At 39.7% G+C, this 21,652-nt stretch overlaps 1 protein-coding gene across 6 annotated transcripts in view; it reads left to right on the forward strand.

Moving 5' to 3' along the window:
* The window catches only part of LOC122767821 (solute carrier family 12 member 7-like), a 47,084-nt gene extending 27,001 nt beyond the window's left edge, over positions 1-20,083 (forward strand). For 3 of the 6 annotated variants that reach the window (XM_044023320.1, XM_044023345.1, XM_044023360.1), the window contains exons 2-26: positions 1,210-1,304; positions 1,796-1,927; positions 2,237-2,383; positions 4,807-4,861; positions 5,249-5,379; positions 5,465-5,706; positions 5,959-6,170; positions 7,239-7,406; positions 7,494-7,592; positions 7,912-7,969; positions 8,509-8,683; positions 8,787-8,905; positions 8,987-9,085; positions 9,209-9,328; positions 10,013-10,117; positions 10,429-10,597; positions 10,981-11,176; positions 11,388-11,557; positions 11,682-11,813; positions 12,648-12,755; positions 12,995-13,111; positions 15,191-15,366; positions 16,221-16,235; positions 17,365-17,498; positions 17,639-20,083. In XM_044023320.1, the coding sequence (XP_043879255.1) occupies positions 1,210-1,304; positions 1,796-1,927; positions 2,237-2,383; positions 4,807-4,861; positions 5,249-5,379; positions 5,465-5,706; positions 5,959-6,170; positions 7,239-7,406; positions 7,494-7,592; positions 7,912-7,969; positions 8,509-8,683; positions 8,787-8,905; positions 8,987-9,085; positions 9,209-9,328; positions 10,013-10,117; positions 10,429-10,597; positions 10,981-11,176; positions 11,388-11,557; positions 11,682-11,813; positions 12,648-12,755; positions 12,995-13,111; positions 15,191-15,366; positions 16,221-16,235; positions 17,365-17,498; positions 17,639-17,730 (3,266 nt within the window). In that variant the 3' untranslated portion in view covers positions 17,731-20,083. The remainder of the gene's footprint in view (positions 1-1,209; positions 1,305-1,795; positions 1,928-2,236; positions 2,384-4,806; positions 4,862-5,248; positions 5,380-5,464; positions 5,707-5,958; positions 6,171-7,238; positions 7,407-7,493; positions 7,593-7,911; positions 7,970-8,508; positions 8,684-8,786; positions 8,906-8,986; positions 9,086-9,208; positions 9,329-10,012; positions 10,118-10,428; positions 10,598-10,980; positions 11,177-11,387; positions 11,558-11,681; positions 11,814-12,647; positions 12,756-12,994; positions 13,112-15,190; positions 15,367-16,220; positions 16,236-17,364; positions 17,499-17,638) is intronic. The other 3 variants (XM_044023326.1, XM_044023336.1, XM_044023354.1) reach the window with 3 other exon arrangements.
* The last annotated feature ends 1,569 nt before the right edge of the window (positions 20,084-21,652 follow it).

Below are 21,652 nucleotides of genomic sequence, written 5' to 3' on the forward strand. Positions count from 1 at the left end.
TTAAAGATATTTAATTGGTCGACGCCACCTGTTTCCTGTGGTATTTTTAGACTTAATTATTATTGTTAAAAATTAATTTCCCTTGTAAAGTATGTTTTGTAAAAGATTAAACCAATTAAACTGACACTGTCAAAAAAAAACAGTTTTTTTTGACAGTGTCACTAATTTCTGAGACCTGCCCCGAGGAATTCCTCAACATCACCAATGAGCGGAAATTCATTATTTGTTAATTTGTTTTAATCTATTGACAGTAGAGCTGAAATGATTAATTATTAATCGATAACTAAATTAATCCACAACTATTTTGATCACAGATTAATCGGTGTGAAGCTTTTTTCATGATTTAAACCAGATTTCCGATTGTTTAAGCTTCTTAAATGTGAATGTTTTCTTCATTTCTTTGCTCTGGATAACAAAGAAATCATTAAAAGTCAATCATTTTGGTTTGTGGTTGTGGTCATTTCCAGGTTTGATAAAACACTGATCAACATTTTTTAAGGTTTTCTGATATTTTATGGACCAAACGATTAATCGATTGGCCCGTCTGTGACGATGGTTGTGTTATAACTGTGCGTTACTCTGACTTTACGCGTGAGCTCTGTTGTTGTCAGGACAATGGAGATGCAGAGAAGATGTTGCGTCTCTATCCCATTGTTGTTAAAGCACATTATCTATTGTTTTGAAAGCACAGATACTCTGTGAATACAGGTGAGGTTATAGGGGACTCATTTTGTTTTATATAAGAGTATATATTTGTGTTGATTTGTAGTTGTTGACTTTTGTCTTGATGACCCTTTAAAGCAGCGTTATGCTACACTTTTGCCTGTCACCTTTTCAGCATTAACAACAGACCATGAGGATCTTTACCACAGTGTGCATGTTCTGGAATCTCTCCGGCTACTCTGGCTTCCTCCCACAGTCCAGATTGGGAGATGGAGATTGGGGATTATGTTAACTGTACAATCTAATCTATTTGAGAGTGAATGGTGTCGTGCTACCATTAATCGATTGGTCCATGAAATGTCAGAAGATGTTGAAAATGTTGATTGTTGTCTCCTAAACCTTGAAATGATGATGTTCTCAAATGTTGTTTTCTCTCCACAAATTGAAATATTTCATTTGTAATGATTCCTTTTGTTACGTGGAGAAAAGTAACCAAAAAAAAAATTTCAAATGTAAACATACAACTGTCTTATTGTCATTCCACAGGTGACGGCGTTCCAAAGGAAAACAGTCCCTTTATCAACAACACAGACAATGACAAAGGCGGCAGCTATGACGGCACCAACATGGCTCTTTTTGAGGTAACTGTCCAACAGTTGTCACGACAACACGTGTACAGTAGTTGTGTGTAATGATACTGCCGCCATACTGATTATACAAATACAAGTACTGCGTTGTATATTCATGAATGCACTCGGTGCTAAAGCAGTAGGATGTGTTTCTGTGAACTAAATCAATGCTTCACAAACAGGTGAAAGTGCCACTCTTTTCCTGATTCAACAGTAGGTGGCGTTCCATCTGATTTATTTAATGTGAAATTGTGATTTGCACATAAAAAATCTCCCCAAATGGAGACACTGAAAATTTTAAAATCTTATTGCAGTAACGTTTTATGCATCAGAATTTACTTGTGTGCTCTTTTTCTTCTGGTACTGAGTCTGATATGGAGCAACTGTAACAAAACAATTTCCTTTGGGATAATAAAAGGATTCTGATTCTGATTCAAACCAGTGATGAGTTGAAAATGATGATGCTGCCGATGTCAAACATGTTTTTTTAATGTGTTTTGAAGGAGGAAATGGACAGCAACCCTATGGTGTCATCTCTCCTTAATAAACTGGCAAACTACACCAATCTCACCCAGGGGGCACATGAGCATGAGGAAGCTGATGAAGATGAAGGGCCCAAGAAGAAAGCTGTTAAGGTACAACAGAGAGCCTTGTTTCCCTATGATACTGAATGACTTGTCAGTGATTACTGTGTATGTATGGTGCCTATGTCATTGAGATACTTATTCTTCTTATTCTTGTTTTGTAGCATGATCATCATATTTTTCATAGAAGCAGTTTTTTATGTAAGGTGATGATGATGATGATCCAGCAAGGACATGTGTGCATTTAGCTTTCATGCAAATATTTGTCAGCTTTATACTTTCTGACGTTAGACTTCATCGACTCATCATGTGCTTCCACTTCGCCCCCTCCACATTCTCTTATCTGTCTCCCCTCCACAGAGCCCTCAGATGGGGACCTTCATGGGCGTCTACCTCCCCTGCCTCCAGAATATTCTGGGGGTCATCCTTTTTCTGCGCCTTACCTGGATCGTCGGCTCTGCCGGCATCCTGGAGTCCCTGGCTATTGTCGGCTTGTGCTGCTCTTGTGTGAGTACTCGCTCGATGTCAATCTCCTCTTTTATATTAACTATGTTTTATCTGCCCTGGCTTGAAAGTCTGTCTGTCTGTCTGTCTGTCTCTCTGTCTGTCTGCTGAAAAAGATGCTTATGTTTTGTTGAACGACAGAACGGGACAAACGGGAAGGAAGTGCTCTGACTCTGGCCTTTTATTAAGGGATTTAGAGTCTAAGTATTAAAGCAATGACGTGCAAGGTTATGTTGGAGTGAAGTTAATGTACATGCGATACCCAGCTCTTTACTACATCATATATATGTATATATATATATATACACATCAGCACATGGGAGTCAGTGAGTCTATATGCTTGAGGATTTAAGCCGTTTCTTGAACCCTTTAATGGCAGACTGATGCAAATGCCGGATTGACGGCAGTAATGAATGACCGGTTGAAAAGGTGACTCAGTGGTCACTGATCCCTCCTATATTTAGACGCTGTGACTCTCCTTTTCCCATTCACCCTTGGCTTCTAATGGCCCCTGGCAGCTTGACGTGTAATCCCTCCATCCTGCAAAGTGTTAGAGCAACATGCACACCCTCGAAGCAGTTATATTTGCCAATCCCGCAGCAGACAATGGATTACTTCAGATTAATCAGGGAAAGTACAAAACCTTTCAGTTCTGTGTCAGATGAATGCTTTTGGCTTTAAGGGCATAAATTGATCAGGTTCCTCTCACATGACTGACAAACAAGCTCTAAATTTGTGTCCCACGGTTGCATCCACATTTCACTCCCTGATTTGCCTCCAAGGATTTTAAATTGCTGGACTTGGGTAAAGGCTTCCCAGTGGGCTTGGCTGCACATATTTAATTGAAGCTAACCTTATCTAAGTGTAAGCTGCCAAACTGTGCGTGACGCTACAGTTGTGGAGGAACGGGATAGCATCCGTAGTAGCCTGCGTTCAGCGTACTGTCGTAAATAATCCCAGGTCCCGATGGTTCCCGATGGGCTTGGGTTGGTGTCATGCTGTCATTATCAGAACAGAAAGCCACATTCTCGTGATTAAAAAGAAGTGATTTGCAACAAAGAAAATGTAAAGCATCATATGGAACAATCATTTTCACTCGACATTAACCATTTTGTATAGAATGGTAACTATTTAAAATATAGTTGCTTTACTTTAATTTGCCCTTTTTAAGAAAATTAATAATGTGATAAGACATTTTAAATGAATTGTTTTAAATATGTAAATTTGGGTTGCAACAATGAATCAGTTACTTTTCAATCACTAATTAATGGTCAACTAACATTGATTAATCAGGTTGAATGTGAAAGTTATCTGATATTTTAGCTTCTTAAAACTGAATATTTTCTTATAATATTTTCAAACAAATAAAGTACAATCAATATTGTATTTGCCATTGCTGTATTTTAGATTCATTGAGGTTCATTTGTGTGTGCTTCTTAAGAAGTGTTGTTTGATAATATTGACACAGATCTAATTCCAATATTAGAGGGAATGGTGATGTTTACATGATTATTCTCATTTTCATTGGAATAACATGTTTAAAATGACTGTGTGATATTTGTGTAGATCAGTGAGAAACAAAGATGTTTTCTTGATGGCAGCCCACTCAATTTCTTGTGGCCTGCCTCTTAATATCAAGTTATATTGATATTATTGATAAAAGATAATTTTCTCGACATTATGATGGCATATACTAGGCTCATATTGCCCACCCCCCTACATTGTTTTTCTTTGAATCATCTGTGGTCAAGTCCAAGCGTTGGTCCGCAGTAGCTGCTTAGGTTTTCAGTGGAAGCAGGAGGTAAAACTGTCAAGTAATTGGCTTTACTCCAGCTTGTCTGCCACTTTAAACCAAACGCTCAGCAAAGAGCACAAGGTTTATCTTCGCGGTGTCCTTGTCCTTGTTTTACTTTTCCACGTCCTCCTCTTCCTCTGTCCTCAGTTTTTGTCCTGACTCTTTGTTATATGTTTGTGTGTGTATATATATATATATATATATATATATATATATATATATATATATATATATATATATATATATATATACATATATATATATATATATATATCTCTATATATATATATATGTATGTATATATATATGTATATATATATATATATATATATATATATATATATATATATATATATATGTGTATATATATATATATATATATATATATATATATATATATATATATACATATATATATATATGTATATATATATATATAGATATATATATATACATATATATGTATATGTGTATATATATATATATATATATATAAATATATATATATATATATATATATATATATATATATATATAAATATATATATATATATATAAATACAAATCCCATTGTTGTTGCCAAAGGTATGGATCACATAGGTGTAAGTGTTTCTCTGTGTCCTCTCTACAGACCATGCTGACAGCCATATCCATGAGTGCAATCGCTACCAATGGTGTTGTGCCAGGTATGCTACTTTGGTACTTTTAAAAGGGATGCATTCTAAACATCAGTCAATCAATCAAGTGTTTCTAAAATGTGAATCATTATATTTCCCGTACATGTTTTTGTGATGTTGATGAGCTTCTTCATAGTTTCATGAGGCCGGCTGGGCTAACTTAAGTAGGTAATCTGCAGTTGTATACATGTTTTTATTTTATATCTGACAGAGTAACGCAGACTCAGTTCACATTACATGAACTGCATCATGGTTGGGTTCAGACACCTATAAAATAAAATACTTGTCAAGTTTGGGTCGGTCTCAGGTCAGGACTGGAGAGAAATCCATACCTCTCTCGTTCTCATGAAATGACACCTGCTTTTGTTTTCTTTTGTTTTGTTTTGTCCCCAACAGCTGGTGGCTCCTACTATATGATTTCCAGATCTCTCGGCCCAGAGTTTGGAGGCGCTGTAGGTCTCTGTTTCTACCTGGGGACAACATTTGCCGGTTCCATGTACATCCTGGGTACCATCGAGATTCTTCTGGTGAGTGAAACCTTAATCCTTAATCCTCCTTTAGACCCATTCAACATCTTTATTTTTCTTTTTTTTGTCTCATCTCACATTTAAGACCTACATCGTGCCTAAAGCAGCCATCTTTGTGGCAGAGAAAAAGGAGGATGAGGGGGATGCCCTGTTGAATAACATGCGTGTTTATGGCACGTGCTGCCTCGCACTGATGGCCGTGGTCGTCTTCGTTGGAGTGAAATATGTCAACAAATTAGCCTTAGTGTTTCTGGCCTGTGTGATTCTTTCAATCCTCGCCATATACGCTGGAGTCATTAAGACCATCTTTGAGCCACCAGACTTTCCGTGAGTCCTGTTCACAGTCTATTTATATATTTAGTAGCATATTGGCATGAAGTCATATTTTATTTTATTTTATTTTATTTTATTTTGTTTTGTTTTGTTTTGTTTTATTTTATTTTATTTTATTTTATTTTATTTTATTTTATTTTATTCATATTATTTTATTTTATTCATATTATTTAATTTTTTAATTGCAATAAATAATAAATATAATGTCATTTATTGATATTGATGATCCTTTCCTCCTCCACACAGTGTTTGTATGTTGGGAAATCGCACCCTGCAGAACCAGAACTTTGACAAGTGTCTTAAGACGGACGTCATAGACAACCTGACCGTCACTACCAAGCTGTGGACGCTGTTTTGTGATGGACCTGAGCTCAACGCCACCTGCAATGACTACTTCATGAAAAACAATGTCACTGAGGTGCAGGGCATCCCCGGGCTGACCAGTGGGGTCATTTCAGGTCAGAACACGATGTTTCCTCTGTTAATCTGTATTCCATTGCTGTGACACATCCACAATATTTTAACATTTGCTGTATTTCCAGTCTACTATTTCTTAACCTTCCCCAGCAGATGTACAGGACTTGCCTAAATGAACTTTGATATTCAAACAGAACAGTCTTGGGTAATATTAAATAGTAAACTCTTAAGACGACTGACACAATCGAGGACTGAATGATTTCATTAAAGAGTGCAAGCTCAGAACATTCCTCCCGTTACGAAACCAACGAGGTTTATTCCAAATTGTCAGTGGAGACGCATTCCTGACATATTTGTAGTGAAGCAAGTGGAATAAGTGTCTCCAGGTACTGAGGGATTTCAAATGGGATCCGCTTCACTGTCTACTTCTTCTCATCTGCTTATTTTTATTGTTATTCAATCCAGTTTCCCTCAGATAACTGCACCTTAACCATACTAGGGATGGGCTAGATTACTTGATTATGACGTGATTATTTAATGTGATCAGTCATTGGTAGTTATATTGTAAAAAAAAAAAAAGATTCTTTATCAATCTAGCGTTGCATTTCAGTCTAGGTCTGAATGCTACAGGATATAGTCGTTGCTGGTTGCTATCTTTAGTTCCGAGAAACAATGAACACACCATTTACCTGTGTGTGTGTGTGTGTGTGTGTGTGTGTGTGTGTGTGTGTGTGTGTGTGTGTGTGTGTGTGTGTGTGTGTGTGTGTGTGTGTGTACCTTGCCAGGGTCTGTAGTACTCATGGGGACAAAAACCTGTTTTAGATTTTAATTGTGGTGAGATTAAGGTTAGGGATTAAGCTCTGTTTGGCCTGTTCAAACTGATAGGCTTTGATTTGATGTGTTTTATGTGCTTCACTTTAACATGTTTTGTTTATTATACATTATATGATCTATATTGTGTGAGAATGTGTCCTCTCTCTCTCTCTCTCTCTCAAACAGCGTCTCACAATACTCCAAACACCTTGTATTTTTCCTCTGTATTGTTGTATACTGTGTCACTGCTTTGTGGAACATGAGGTTGAATTGTTGTGTTGCTTTCTGTCTTGTAGAGAATATGTGGTCAGTGTACGGTCCTCTGGATATGTTGGTAGAAAACAAGAACCTGCCATCTAATGAGGGAAGTGACTCTGCCCAAGACATGTACATGCCGTATGTAGTCAATGATATTACCACCTTCTTCACGCTGCTGGTCGGCATCTACTTCCCCTCTGTCACTGGTGAGAATGAATGAATGAATGATGAATGTGACACCCACCAGTGAATTTAGAAACTTGATTTTCTGTTTCTGTAAACTCACGTTCTAGGTATCATGGCTGGTTCAAACCGGTCAGGTGACCTGAGGGACGCCCAGAAGTCCATCCCCATTGGGACCATCCTGGCAATTGCTACCACCTCCTTCATCTGTATCCTTAAACCTGTACTGTGACAATGACACCAGAAAATCTAGTCTAAACATTACCATAACAAAGTATTATTATTATTATTATTACTATCATTCTTATTATAATCAAAAGTAATCATAATAATATTTATGATAATAGTTATAATAATGATAATAATAACATATTATTATAAAATGTAGTATAGTATATTTGTCTTTTATTTATTGATACTGAATTACAAATAATGTTGTATGTATCACTGCATGTTTATATTGGAACAAATTACAGTTAGGGGCACCAGGTCTTCAAAGTATTGTCTCTCCTGAACAATGCTTCCCAGATGTCACCTGCGTGGTTCTGTTTGGTGCCTGCATTGAAGGAGTTCTGCTTCGAGATAAGTAAGTCAGTTACACGCAACACATATGTTGTATATCTGTATACGTATGTTTTCATAACACTCTTTGAGTGTGATCATAATAATAATAGATAAACAGAAATAATAGATACAATGGGCAGGCCATGAAGAATCAGCAAAAGTAAATAAAATAATATAATAATAGAATTAAAATGTATGAGGGCAGATTCAAGTCAAATCAGGGGACACTGTCAGTTCACCAGGTCCATGTTGACGTATTTGGACTTGACACATTAAAGTAACACAAAGGAGGCTGTGTCATATGCCCTGAAGTAGAATTTTGTAGTTCTTTTTGTGGCATGGACCTGAAACTAGAACTAGAAGTTCTGTATTGTCTCTAAAGGCAGATGTGCCTTTCACACTGTTGTAAGTTGTCTGTCTTCTGTAAGTCTTCTGTATGCACAGGAGAAAAAGCAACAGTATGAAGAGTTTGTATCATGTGACTATTTGAAAATAACATGTTTTCATCTCTGAATAAAAGCGACCAGTGTGTGAACATATCCGACTGTTTTTGTCTTGCAGATTTGGGGACTCGGTGAAAGGGAATCTCGTCATCGGCACGTTGTCATGGCCGTCACCCTGGGTGATTGTGATTGGCTCGTTCTTCTCCTGCTGCGGGGCGGGGCTGCAGAGTTTGACCGGCGCCCCTCGGCTGCTGCAGGCCATCGCGCGAGATGGCATCGTACCTTTCTTACAGGTCAGACGCACAACCGAGTCCGATACTGTAAAAGCGGACGTGGTCCTCACATGCCTTTCATTCTCGATTTTTCCAACTCGACCGTGTGCACGTGTCTTTACAGGTGTTTGGTCATGGGAAAGCTAATGGAGAGCCCACCTGGGCTCTGCTCCTCACTGCTGGGATCTGTGAGATTGGTATCCTCATCGCTTCACTGGACGCCGTGGCTCCTATCCTCTCCATGTCAGTGCCTGTCTTCATTCATCATTATACTCCGGGCTTTCTTTGTAGCTCTTACTGTATTTTCTGTCTCGTCTTCGTCAGGTTTTTCCTCATGTGCTACCTGTTTGTCAACCTGGCCTGTGCCGTCCAGACCCTGCTGCGAACACCAAACTGGAGACCACGCTTCAAATACTACCACTGGTGCGTGGCAATGAAACGGTTTCACTGTGCTCTGATCTCTGTCTGTGTCCAGTGACAAAAAAGGACTTTCTTAAAAGTCAAAGGTGTCATTTTAAAACACCAAGGTTTTTTTGTCTCTGACAGGGCTCTGTCATTCCTGGGAATGAGCTTGTGCCTTGCCATAATGTTCATCTCCTCCTGGTATTATGCCATTGTTGCCATGGCAATCGCTGGATGCATCTACAAATACATTGAATACAGAGGGTAAGAATAAACTTAATACACTTAAATTTAAAGGTCTATTGTGTAAGAGTGTCTAAGAATTATTGATATCTGCAATTTAATTGAATGCTTGTTCATATAATTATAAAAATAAAGGCCCTATATATCAAATATCTAACACTCCTGTGTGTCGGGTACCAGAAATGATGTCAAAAAACAAATTCTGTGCTGTTTTCCCCTTCTTCTTTTTTGTTTATGCGTCGGGGTGATCCCTTTTGTTTCTCTAAAACACCGTTATATCTGAGCTGCTGTAGAAACATGATGGCAATCTTCTTTTTATATAAAGAATCTTGTTCTAAGGCTAATCATTTTCATTTTAAATGATGATTATACACCGATACAAACACACTTGTGGGTAGTTTATTCAATCTATGTCAGTAAACCCTCCTGAACATTACACACTCGGCCGGGTGTTTTTTGTAGTGCACAGAGAGAATAACTTTTATGTAAAATATTTAATCAGATAATTCTGTCATTACCAGAACTTTACAATGGTAAGTGTCCAAGACTGTATGGCTGTAGTACATCTATAGTTTCCTTGTATTGGGATTGTACAGACAGTCATTGTATGTGCAAGTGTAATTGAAACTTTTTAAAACCCATTCTGTGTCTTTTCCCTTTTTTCACATGTTGATTATTTATTTGTCAATTCATTGTTTGCTTTAGGGCGGAGAAGGAATGGGGTGATGGGATCCATGGTCTGTCCCTGAACGCAGCACGCTACGCCCTCATTCGCCTCGAGGAGGCTCCGCCACACACCAAGAACTGGAGGTACGGTGTATAGTGTGCAGCATGTACAGACAAGACTAGACTCAGAGAGTGAATTAGAATAATCTGTTGGTCCTCGAACTAATCTGATTAAAAAGCCTTCACTCCAAGCCAAGGCCCACCATGCAGATAGCCTGTCTAAAAAGTATCAGACATGATGTTTACACAAATGTCTGTTTCATGTGAGTCCAGTCCAGTTCCACTTTAGTCTCCCTGCACAGTGGGTTCCAGCTGGACTCTTTACTGCTCCAGGTTTTTCCTGAGGTTTTCTTTGTGTTCAGGCTGAAGTGTATTCTCCTTCTTGACGTATGCAGGCCTCAGTTGTTGGTGCTCTTGAACATGGACTCGGATCCAGGAGTGAAACACCCTCGTCTGCTCTCCCTTACCACGCAGATGAAGGCAGGAAAAGGCCTGACAATAGTGGGGAACGTTTTAGAGGGAACTTATCTCACTAAAGAAGCAGAGGCCAAGATGGCTGAGCAGGTACGCAGCAAGCCGACACGTGTGTACATGAAAAATAACAACACAATTATATCATCATTGGTTCATAACTCGTGTGTTTTACCCATTGTCCTTTTAAAACTGGCTCAATAATTTGGGTATCGCTTCCATCAAGGGTCATTTACATTGTAGATAAATGTCGCCACCTACTGGCCAAATTGAGCAAGTCTTCCTGGATTGTCTGTGTCCTGAAATTCATTTTTAATCTTTTTTTTTTTTTTTTTCATTCTTAATCAATCAATTCAGAGGCTGCTGATGAGAGCACTGAGTGTTAGTTTTGAGGAAGCGGTAAAGTTGGTGTGATCGGTTTGGTGTTATTGAATAAACTGGTGAATCGCTGGTGTCGTCTCTCTGTTTTCTCCCAGAACATCAAGTCTGCCATGTCAGCAGAGCGGACCAAGGGTTTCTGTCACGTTGTGGTGTCTTCAAACCTCAGAGACGGCATGTCGCACCTCATTCAGTCTGCAGGACTGGGAGGCATGAAGCACAACACAGTCCTCATGGCCTGGCCTGGGAACTGGAAGCAGTCCAATGACCCACAATCATGGAAGAATTTTATAGGTATTGACACACATTGTTCACATATGGAACAACTCTACAAAACTGTGGACATGTATCAGACACTACAACAGAATAATAATATATAATGATAATGCATATTATCATTATATAGTGTATTATTATTCTGTCATTTAACCAAAGTCCCACAAAAACAAAGGGATTGACAGTCAGTGCCTCTTAATCCATTTAATCTCTCCCTGAAATCATCCAGAGACAGTGCGGGAGACCACAGCTGCCCATCAGGCCTTACTTGTGGCTAAGAATGTAGACAGTTTCCCCACCAACCAGGACCGCCTGGGGGAGGGCACCATCGACGTGTGGTGGGTGGTCCATGATGGAGGCCTACTCATGCTGCTGCCTTTCCTGCTTCGCCAGCACAAGGTTGGTTTCTAGCGTTTAAACTCCTCGTCTTCACCGCTCCTCCTTTTTATTCAGAATAGTCTTCTCATATGTTCGCTCGCTCAGTCACTGCTGTCTCCTCCCGCCACCGTGTTCCCTGCACTAGGTGTGGAGGAAGTGTAAGATGCGCATCTTCACTGTGGCCCAGATGGATGACAACAGTATACAAATGAAGAAGGATTTGCAGATGTTCATGTACCAGCTGCGATTGGATGCAGAGGTGGAAGTAGTGGAGATGGTGAGAGAGAAAAACACACATCAGTAAAGTCATATGTGTGTATATGATGTTTTTATCTTATTTGTTGAATGCCTCTTCATGTTCTGAAAGCTATCACACGTGTCTCGTGTCGTATCGTGTGTCTCAAGCCCTTGCAGTAATATATGAAACACAACCACTCGTCTTATTTGGAATGAACCACAGATCTACGTGCCTGCGTGAGCACGTAGATGTTTAGCTGTTTTTCTACACATGATTCAAACACGATGTTATCGAATCATAAAGGAGATTACAACAATTAAATAGGGCTGTCAATAGATTTTTAAAAAAAAAGTGTGTTAATCTAGATTAAAATCGTGATTGAAAGCTTAATGACTTAAATGAATGAGTAATCAGACGTCATCTTTTAAGTGTCTTTCTTTTTACACTGTGATTTGGTGCATGCAACAAGAACATGTGTCAACATTAGAGCTGAAACAATGAATCGGTTATTAATCGAACTATTTTGTGCATCGATTCATCTTTTGAAGCTTTTTTTCATGATTAAAACAAGATTACAGATTGTTTAAGCTTCTTAAATGTGAGTATTTTCTTCATTTCTTTAAGAAATCATTAAAAGTGAATCATTTTGGTTTGTGGACAAAACAAGACATTTTAGAACATCATCATTTCCAGGTTTGACAAACACCGATCAACATTTTTTAAGGTTTTCTGAGAAAATAATCGACAGATTAATAAGTTAGTTGCAGCTCTTGTAAACAAACTTGCGTTAACTGTGTTAAATCTCGGCTCAACGATTAACGCACTAACTGCCTTTGAATTGCCGTTGATTACTTTCTGTTCCAATCTCCGCAGCAAGACAACGACATCTCGGCATTTACCTATGAGAAGACACTGGTGATGGAGCAGAGGACTCAGATGCTGAAACAGATGCATCTGTCCAGGACTGAGAGGGAAAGAGAGGTAATGCAATGTTCATGAATGTCAACACAACTCTGGCTGTAGCTGTAACTTATAATATATATCAACTTAATGTTTGCATTTTTCTCAGTGTTTGTCACTGTGCTTTTTTGCATAGTTAGTTAAATGATGACAGTATCTTTGTGAAATTTGACCAAACTGCTGCATTGTGCGTGACAATTGGCCCGTTTCCCTGTTCACCTGCCACCGTCTCCTCTGGGTCGCCGTGCCGCGGCGCTCAGATTCAGAGTATCACCGATGAATCGCGTAGTTCAATCCGGAGGAAGAACCAAGGTGCTGCCGAGAGCACAAGCCTCAGCCAGCCGTCCTCAGCGGTGGAGGACAGTCAGGAGGACGAGGTAGCCGCTTTTGTCATCCCCGTCGTCCCTCACTGTTCCCAGTGGCCCATCTTCACAAAGCTACAGATGTGAACGTTACCATCTTCACATTGTTTTCCATTAGGAAATCAGACAATCAGGAAATCAGGAAGAGGAGAATGTGAGTGTAGTGATTGAACAAAACAAAGGAAGTGAATGAAACTAATGATGATAGAAGATTTTCACCAAGGTCCCTCAAAGATTTGATTCCAATCTCAGTTTCATCTTCAGGGTTTAACTGTAGGCAGCTGGACTTGCTTGAGTCTTCTTCAGTGTCCTGACGCAGCAGTGAAAGCCTTTAGTCCTTCTTCTGTGGTCACCGGCCCATAGATCCAGATTGGCAGCCAACATTAGGGTTTTTTTTACAGTGTAGTCATTGACACCTGCTTTGTGAATATCAGCCTGATGCACCGGACCCTTCAAACTCCCGTTCATTTCATCATCACCCCCCTCCCCCCCAACCCTCCCAAAAAAAAACTACGGACAGAGGAGACAGTGTTCTGTCAGAAAACTGAAACAAGTGCGAGACAAACATTCTTGACTGTGTCCTAAAGTATGAACCATCTAATCAGTTGTAAAGTGAAGTGTAAGAAAAGCTAAGTCTACTTCATCTATTTGTCTCACACGTGTCTCGAGAGTTTTCCTGGTGTGTTGTTAACGTTACAGCCTCAGTGGGTTTGTTTTTAATTTGAATGACTTTGTCTAAATTGTGACGTGATGACGATTCTGTCTTCTCTCTCTCTCTTTTATTTAATTTTAGCTTAATCATAGTTACCCTCCCATGTGTTACCATAATAACATCCCCCACCGTCCTGCCACTCATATCTTGGTACAGTGAAGGCATCTTGTTGACTTTACTACTTAATACTTAATTATAGCCTGTAATCAATTTCCTTTTTACTTTTTTAACTTATTTCTTGAAATCCTTCGTCTAATCATCATTAGGTTGTCTGGAAAATGATATTAAATGTAATATGACGATAAATGTAATATGACGATAATACTTTTTTATATCATTCAATATAGAAATCAATTTAATACTTCAAGCTTAAAGATTTAAACAATCAATATTTTTTGGCTAGACCACAATACTCAAGACATCAAGGTATAAAGCTTAATTTCAGTTAATGCCTGGTTTAATTCTTTGGCTTTTTAATTGTAAATGAAGGATATTTATGTGTTAGAAAGAATGGGATTGCCTAAAGTATGGTCAAATTCAGACCATAACACAAAGAAATAGGCTTAATATGAAATAATTGTTATTAATTAAATATCATTTTGTCGATTCCATGTATTTTTCATCTATATATTCAATATTTATATTATTATTATTATATTTGCTTTAATCTAAGACATGATATAGTTATCGAGATATTTCCCTGAAACAAAGTAACAGTTTCTAACTGTCAGTGTAGATTTAAATAAAATCAAATGTTTGAATGAAGGAGCTGTAAATATGGCACAAAGGCTTTTATTTTATACTGTTATATAAACTTGGGACGACTTTAATGGCTTTATGGTTTATAATAAAACTATATTCTATTCCTATAACTGTGGTTATGTAATAGTGGACATCGTACTCTGGACAAAAGGGCAGAAGTGAAACACACAGTGTGTCATTCTATGAATTGTTATCGTCTAAGGACAGTGTGTGTGTGTGTGTGTGTGTGTTAACCCTGCTCAGCTTTGTCATTGCAATTCTGCATCAAGAGAATGTATTTGTGTTAATATTGTATAAATAACACACCTGTTGCTTGATATCGTGCACTTTTCTCATCAGTGCTATATTGTGTTGCCCCCCTGAGGGAGGGGGACCTTCAACCTGCCCTGTTGTCGTTGTTTTTACTGAGATTCATCTGTTTGTGTTGTGGTTGTCCAGCAGGTTTGTATTGTTTCCATCTGTTGTCTTTGAGTACGTGTCATCTCTCCATCACCAGTTCCACCACCGTTCATGTCTTTTCTCTGTCGTTCTTCCCTTCAACTCCTCATCTCTCCTCTCTTCTGTTCTCATCATGCACCGACGACCCCGCTGACTGTGTTTCTCACCCCTCTCCTCTCCAGGCTCAACTCATCCATGACAGAAACACAGCATCTCACGCCGCCATTAACGACAAGGGCGACGCCGGGCCCGAGCACGTCCACATGACTTGGACGAAGGAAAAGCTGTTCATGGAGCGCAGTCGTAACCGCGAGTCCAACACCAACGCAGTCGTGCGCGACCTGTTTAACATGAAACCGTGAGTATTTGTCGGTGCATTTATTGATCATGGACAGTGAAACTACTGCTAATACGTAGTGACGGGGCAGGATTTCTCCAGTGTGGTGGAATGACAAACTAACACGGCGTCAATGTTGACTGTTCTTTGCACGCCCTGCACCGCTGAAAACATGGCTGCCAGCAGGGGGCAAAGGAAAACACAAAACAGATTTGAAGGCTCAAGGACTGGACTGCAGTAGCAGCAGTGGTTCAGTGGTCAGATGGCAGATTTTCTGTGTTACTGAAGAATGCTGTAAAGGTGGTGATATGTAATGTGATAATCGTAAGAAACCTTTGCACCATTTTGAAAAGATTTTTGTGAATTGTAAAAACTCACATACATACAGTACATAGTCCATAGCGTTAAAGCAAACCCATTTTAGTTGAAACCCATTTCCAAGTTGAATTAAAAATTTGAATATTAAAAATAATAAGGAATGGGAATGGTTCGTGTACACGTGGTGTGTGTGTGGCCATGCACTGTCTCCATCCCAGACTGTCGATACTGTCCGTGTGTTGACTTCACCCTGGACACCTGCGTTTGACAAAGCCGCACCTGTACATAATATTCTCCTTTCATTCATCTTCTTTGGCAATGAAATGTCAGAAAATGATCAAAAATGTTGACGACGTCCTCAAATTTGTCTCGTTTTGTCCCGCGACCTAAGACGTTCCATTTACTGTCACAGAGGATATTAAATGGAGATTGGATAGCTCACCTGGTAGCGCTTGTGCCCTCAGACTGGGTTCAGGAGCATGCACTGTGGTGGGGAGAGCTGATATAGAAGCATCTAAGCCTGTTTCTGTTGTTTTGTCCCATTTTCCTCCTTCTAGAGAGTGGGAGAGCCTGTAAGTCGCATTCTCTTTGCCCTAGGCCATTTATATATATATATATGTGTGTGTGTGTGTGTGTACTGCTGCTGCTGTGATTGTAGCATGTGCTTGTACCTCCGTGTGTGTGTCCTTGTGTCTGTGCATGAACTGAATGATTGTACATGTTCCATATAGTTGCATGAAATCCTCATGACATGATCTGTGTGCTCGTGCTTCACAGAGCAGGAATCCGATGTTTGTGCTGCCTGGCAGTTGTCGTCATGTGCTTTTTAACATCGCGCTCTAACATTTGGGCTAAAGAGGCAACTTCTTTAGAGATTGGAAATGCTTTTTGATTGTAGTAACAATATTATTATGTATTACAAAAACATATGGTACAACTGGAAAACTAAACTAATGGACTATCAGGTCAAATAAAATGCTGCATGTTCTCTTTTTCTTTAAATGTTGCCTCTTTATTTGAATTCCAATGTGCCTCAGTCCCTTTACTGTCCCTTTATTTAATGGTTAATAACAGATAGAGATGGGTATCAAGGACCAATGGTGCTGCTATAGATATTTATTATGAATGTATTCTTACTTCATCGCCTTTACCTTTAGATTCCAAATGAATAAACGCAGCGACTTCTGTCATAAGTAAAAAGGTAGTTTACAAAGATCTGACCTTATAGAACTGATGGGACTTTGACTGAAGCTAAAACTCATTATAGTTAAACATGTGGCTACTGTTAGCATCATTTTTCAGAAAATCTCCTTTAAATTTTGGTTGGGAAAAAGTAACTAATATTTCCATGAACTTTTCATACTGTGTTAATAGATTAGCATCGGGATCGATAAGCAGCACCAGTATTGGTATCAATACAATCCTAATGATACCCATCCCTATAAACGCACTGTTTTTCAAATCACAACCACATTTTTCTTTGTACATTGTTTTATATATCTTTTAATCCTACAGTATATGACATGTTATTTTTTTGTCATTTTACAACCATGGAAACAAGAGACTCCTTTTAAACAGAACTCATTGTGCTTTCCATTAATATAACCCAAAATAAGCTAGTATCACATCTATAATAAAATAAATCTAAGCATTAGTTTAAACAGTGTTTTCATTGGTGCTGATTTTTTACTCTCACATCAGGAACCAGTCTAACGTCCGTCGGATGCACACAGCGGTCAAGCTGAACGAGGTGGTGGTGAACAAATCACAGGGAGCTCACCTGGTTCTGCTCAACATGCCTGGACCACCGAAGAACCGAGGAGGAGACGAGAACTGTATCCTTACTGGCTGCCGGGTTTGTGCATTCTTACAGTATGTGACCAGCACCAGTGTGGTTTACTTAAAATGTGATGTAACGCTGTATATGTGTGTGTGTGTGTGTGGTGTACCTTTACCTTAACTGCTGTTGCTTTAGACATGGAGTTCCTGGAGGTTCTCCTCGAAGGTCTGAACCGGGTCCTTTTAGTGCGAGGAGGTGGTAGTGAGGTCATCACCATCTACTCTTAAAAAAAGAGAAAAAGAAAACTCTTACACCCCACACTGCACACATGGTATGTTGCCATGGATACCAGTCAGCGGGCATTCTTGGGGAAGAATCCAAATTGGGTTGTTTTTGTTTTTTTTTTTTATGAAGGGCAGGGTTGTTAGAAGGCTGGACCACTTGTGATTAAGCGATGGTCTGAAGGACCTGAGGTTAAAGGGAAGGGCTGCAGACAGACAGACAGACAGACAGACAGACAGGGCAAACACAAGTCTGAGTCCATGCTGGGCCACAAAACACCTGCACATGGAAAATAGAGCATAGAGACACTTTATACTTTTCATTTAACCCTGAGAGTTGTCATTTCTGTTGTGTTACATTTTCACGTTCTTTCCCTCTTGTGTTGATGTTGTCCAGTTACTGGCACGCGGTGCTTAAAGAACAAGTGAGGGGCCATTTACATGTACGTAGCTGTCTTTAAACAAAGTAAACAAACAATCCTGCTGCAAAAATCTCACTCAACATATATAGATATATATCTCACATAGTCTGCCAAGGTAAAGGTTCTGCATCTGCATTTGCACTCAGATGTTTTCATTTGAAAATGGCTTCTCACCTCTGGTTGTAGTGACTCTAAAGCTGTAGCGTTTATTGCCTTGTAATTATTTAGCGAAGGATTCACCACATCAGTCATTTCCTCGCAGAATGCTGTTCTTTCAACAAGGGGAAAAAAAAGCCATAGTTAATGTTCTAGAACTCTGTATGAGCGTACGGTGTCTGAAATAATGCTCATTTAACAGTACAAGCACAACTGACACACACAAGTTTGTGCAGTTCAAACTTGTGCAAACTCACGGTGACTTCTGACCTTTTAAACCACCGGTCTCTCAGCACGTTTTTCTGCTCTGTGGCTACTGTGATGCTTCCTCTTGTTCGATGCGTTGCTACATTCATGCAGACAACTGTCACTTCCACACTATTTAATGCTCATGTTTTTATAGTCATTTTAGGCCCAGACTGAGCAGATGATTTATGAGCATGTGTGGGAGAAAAGTGCCAAAATGACGACAAAAGGAACTGTGGAAGTATCAGCGCTTCTGCTTCTGGACGTAATTGTAGTGACTCCTTTTTACATGTGTTGTCTTTAAATCGTTATTTATGATGGCGCTTTTTATTTCTGCCATAATTAAAATTGGCATTTGCGCATTTCAGCTCCGTCACACTTGCTTCTGCGTTCAGTTGGAGGCGAGAAGGAAAACAGGTTGCACCGTTTCTTTTTACCTCCACAGTTTCTTTTTTAAACTAGTTGTGCAGTATTTTGTGAAGCAGAAAGTCACGCGTCCCTGGTGTGAACCTCTGATTCTCAGTGACGCAGCGTCTCTGTCTTTGCTGTGTTTTATTCAGTTGTCGATGTAACTATGTAGCGCTGTTCTCTGTAGTGTCTGTTTCACTTTAACTCGTCTGTTACTCTAAGTGTTCAATTCTTTTTGGTGTGATTTCTGCGGAAGGAGGCGGAGAGAGCGGGAGAAGAGGTTATGTGAGAAGACGGCAGCATATAAGTCTTTTTGTGGGTCTCTTTTTTATTATTATTATTATTATTATTAATATTATTTTGTGAAAACGCAGCACACAGGACTGAAGACTCCCCATGAAACAGTGACGCCCAGGTCTGGAAGTATTGAGAAACATGAGTGAGGCCACCAACGTCAGAACGTGGTTTCAACATTTGCACCGTATGAAGTTCAAACTATTTTACCCACACACACACAAAAAAAGACAAATACATCACTTTTGCATAAATAAATCAAAATTTTGTATAGTTTTGTCGTGTTTGAAAGACTGAAAGTAATAAAGATAAATGATTACACAAAAAGCAGTAGCTGTACATAAGTGATATAATACAGGAAATGCTAAATGACAATGAAAAATGTCAGTTTCACAGCTCTAATGTTTGAAGTTACTGGAGAAAGTTATCTACCTCATGTTGTTACTGAGGCTTGGCTGAAGGTTTAAAAAAAAAAAAACTGTTCTGTCACATGACATCTCTCTTTCAGGACTGATGTTACATTTGGACTCATGATAGGAATAAAATAAAGCCTTTGCTATACCAGAGGACCAGCAGAGTGTGTGTGTGTGCGTGCATGTATGTGTGTGTGTGTGTGCAGCATTATCAGAAAGGGGAGGGTCCTCATCATGCTGAAGGGACCTGGCTGTGTCCTCACAACTATGGCAAAACACGTGTGTGTGTGTTCCTGTGTATAGCACTGTGTTGTCCTCACAGGATGGAACAGGAAGTCGCTTGCGGGCGCACATAGAGAAGGTATAGCCCTGTTAATTGTATGTGTGCCTCTGAGTAATTATTAAAAGTGCTGAAATAAACTAAGCAGGTCTGTGTCATGATTGTTTCCACTGGTTTGAAGCCTTTCTTTCTTTCTTTCTTTCTACCATTAGATTTGTGGATATCAAAACTGATTGACAGTTGGGCTGAGGGTTTGAGTATTTATTGTTCTTTTTCCAATAAAATACTGTAGTTGCATGCTTGTGTCATAAGAAACCATTCAACTCTGCCATTCTCAGAGCAGAAAGGGATCTCCGTTGGTCAAGCTGAAGGTGTGACATTCCGCCTCTAGAGGGCGACCTTGTCTTCATGTTTCACATGCTTGATGGCAGATGTTCAGTTCGAGATGATCTCAGAGCCTAATCGCACTGTAACATGATTACTGGCCTGATCATCACCCCTCGTCACAGCCAGGCATTCAGGTTATCATCCTGCTCCGTCTGCACATGAAACCATCCTGCACCAACATGCCTGGTCCGCACTGGTCACATGGTGACTGTCTCACACACACACACACAAACAAACCATACCAACATTTGATCCAATTAGAGCGTGACCATGGCAGAGGGGAAGAGGGAGAGACTGTCTTGTGACATTGACGCTGCTATCACCATTCTTCAGTATAAAGAGGAAAATCATCAATTCTTGTTTTTCTTCCAGCCGTTCAGTCACTGTAACTTCAGGAGGAAATGATCCACAAACTCAGCTGCCGTCAGTGTCATAAAGGAGTGAATCCCCTGAGCTTTGGCCATAAATGACCTTTAACAGTGACAGACCATAGTTGTTTTCCCCTCTCTCTGCACAGTGTGCCAGTCCAAAGTGTCTGCTCCTGTTTGCTGTGTACATAGTTGACCAAATCAATAGGAGAGGCTTGACATTGACAGTGTGACATACATCACAGTTTAATAACAGTGTAACATGATTGTGCCTGTATTGACTTTCTGCAGTTTTTTCAACCTCTTAATAAAGTAACAGTTAAGTAAAATGTCCCCGAGCATCGTAACGGCTGCTCGAAAACAAGAGCTCCCACAGACTCTAGCACTTCTGTTTTTTTAGTCCGCTTCTGTTGTCGTTTCTGTCAACCGAGAGCGGCAAACACAAATGTTTTCAGACTTGCTGGCATTTTGGGACTTGCTGGCGTTTTGGGACTTGTTGGCGTTTTAGGACTTGCTGGCGTTTTAGGACTTGTTGGCACTTGTTGGCACTTGCTGGCGTTTTGGGACTTGTTGGCGTTTTAGGACTTGCTTTTTGGGACTTGTTGGCATTTTAGGACTTGTTGGCGTTTTGACTTGTTGGCGTTTTGGGACTTGCTGGCCGGGACTTTTTTAGGACTTGTTGGTACTAACGGTGTTTAGCTCTTGCTGGTGTTTTGGGACTTGCTGGCGTTTTGGGACTGCTAGTGTTTTGGGACTTGCTAGTGTTTTGGTAATTGCTGGTGTTTTGGGACTTGCTGTTTAGGACTTGCTTGGTAGTTTTAGGACTTGCTGGTGTTTAGGACTTGCTGGCGTTTTGGGACTTGCTGGCGTTTGGTACTTGCTGGTGTTTTGGTACTTGCTGGTGTTTTGGGACTTGCTGGCCTTTTGGGACTTGCTGGTGTTTTAGGACTGCTG

Source organism: Solea senegalensis, linkage group LG1 (assembly GCF_019176455.1).
Source record: "Solea senegalensis isolate Sse05_10M linkage group LG1, IFAPA_SoseM_1, whole genome shotgun sequence".
Taxonomy (NCBI): Eukaryota; Metazoa; Chordata; class Actinopteri; order Pleuronectiformes; family Soleidae; genus Solea; species Solea senegalensis.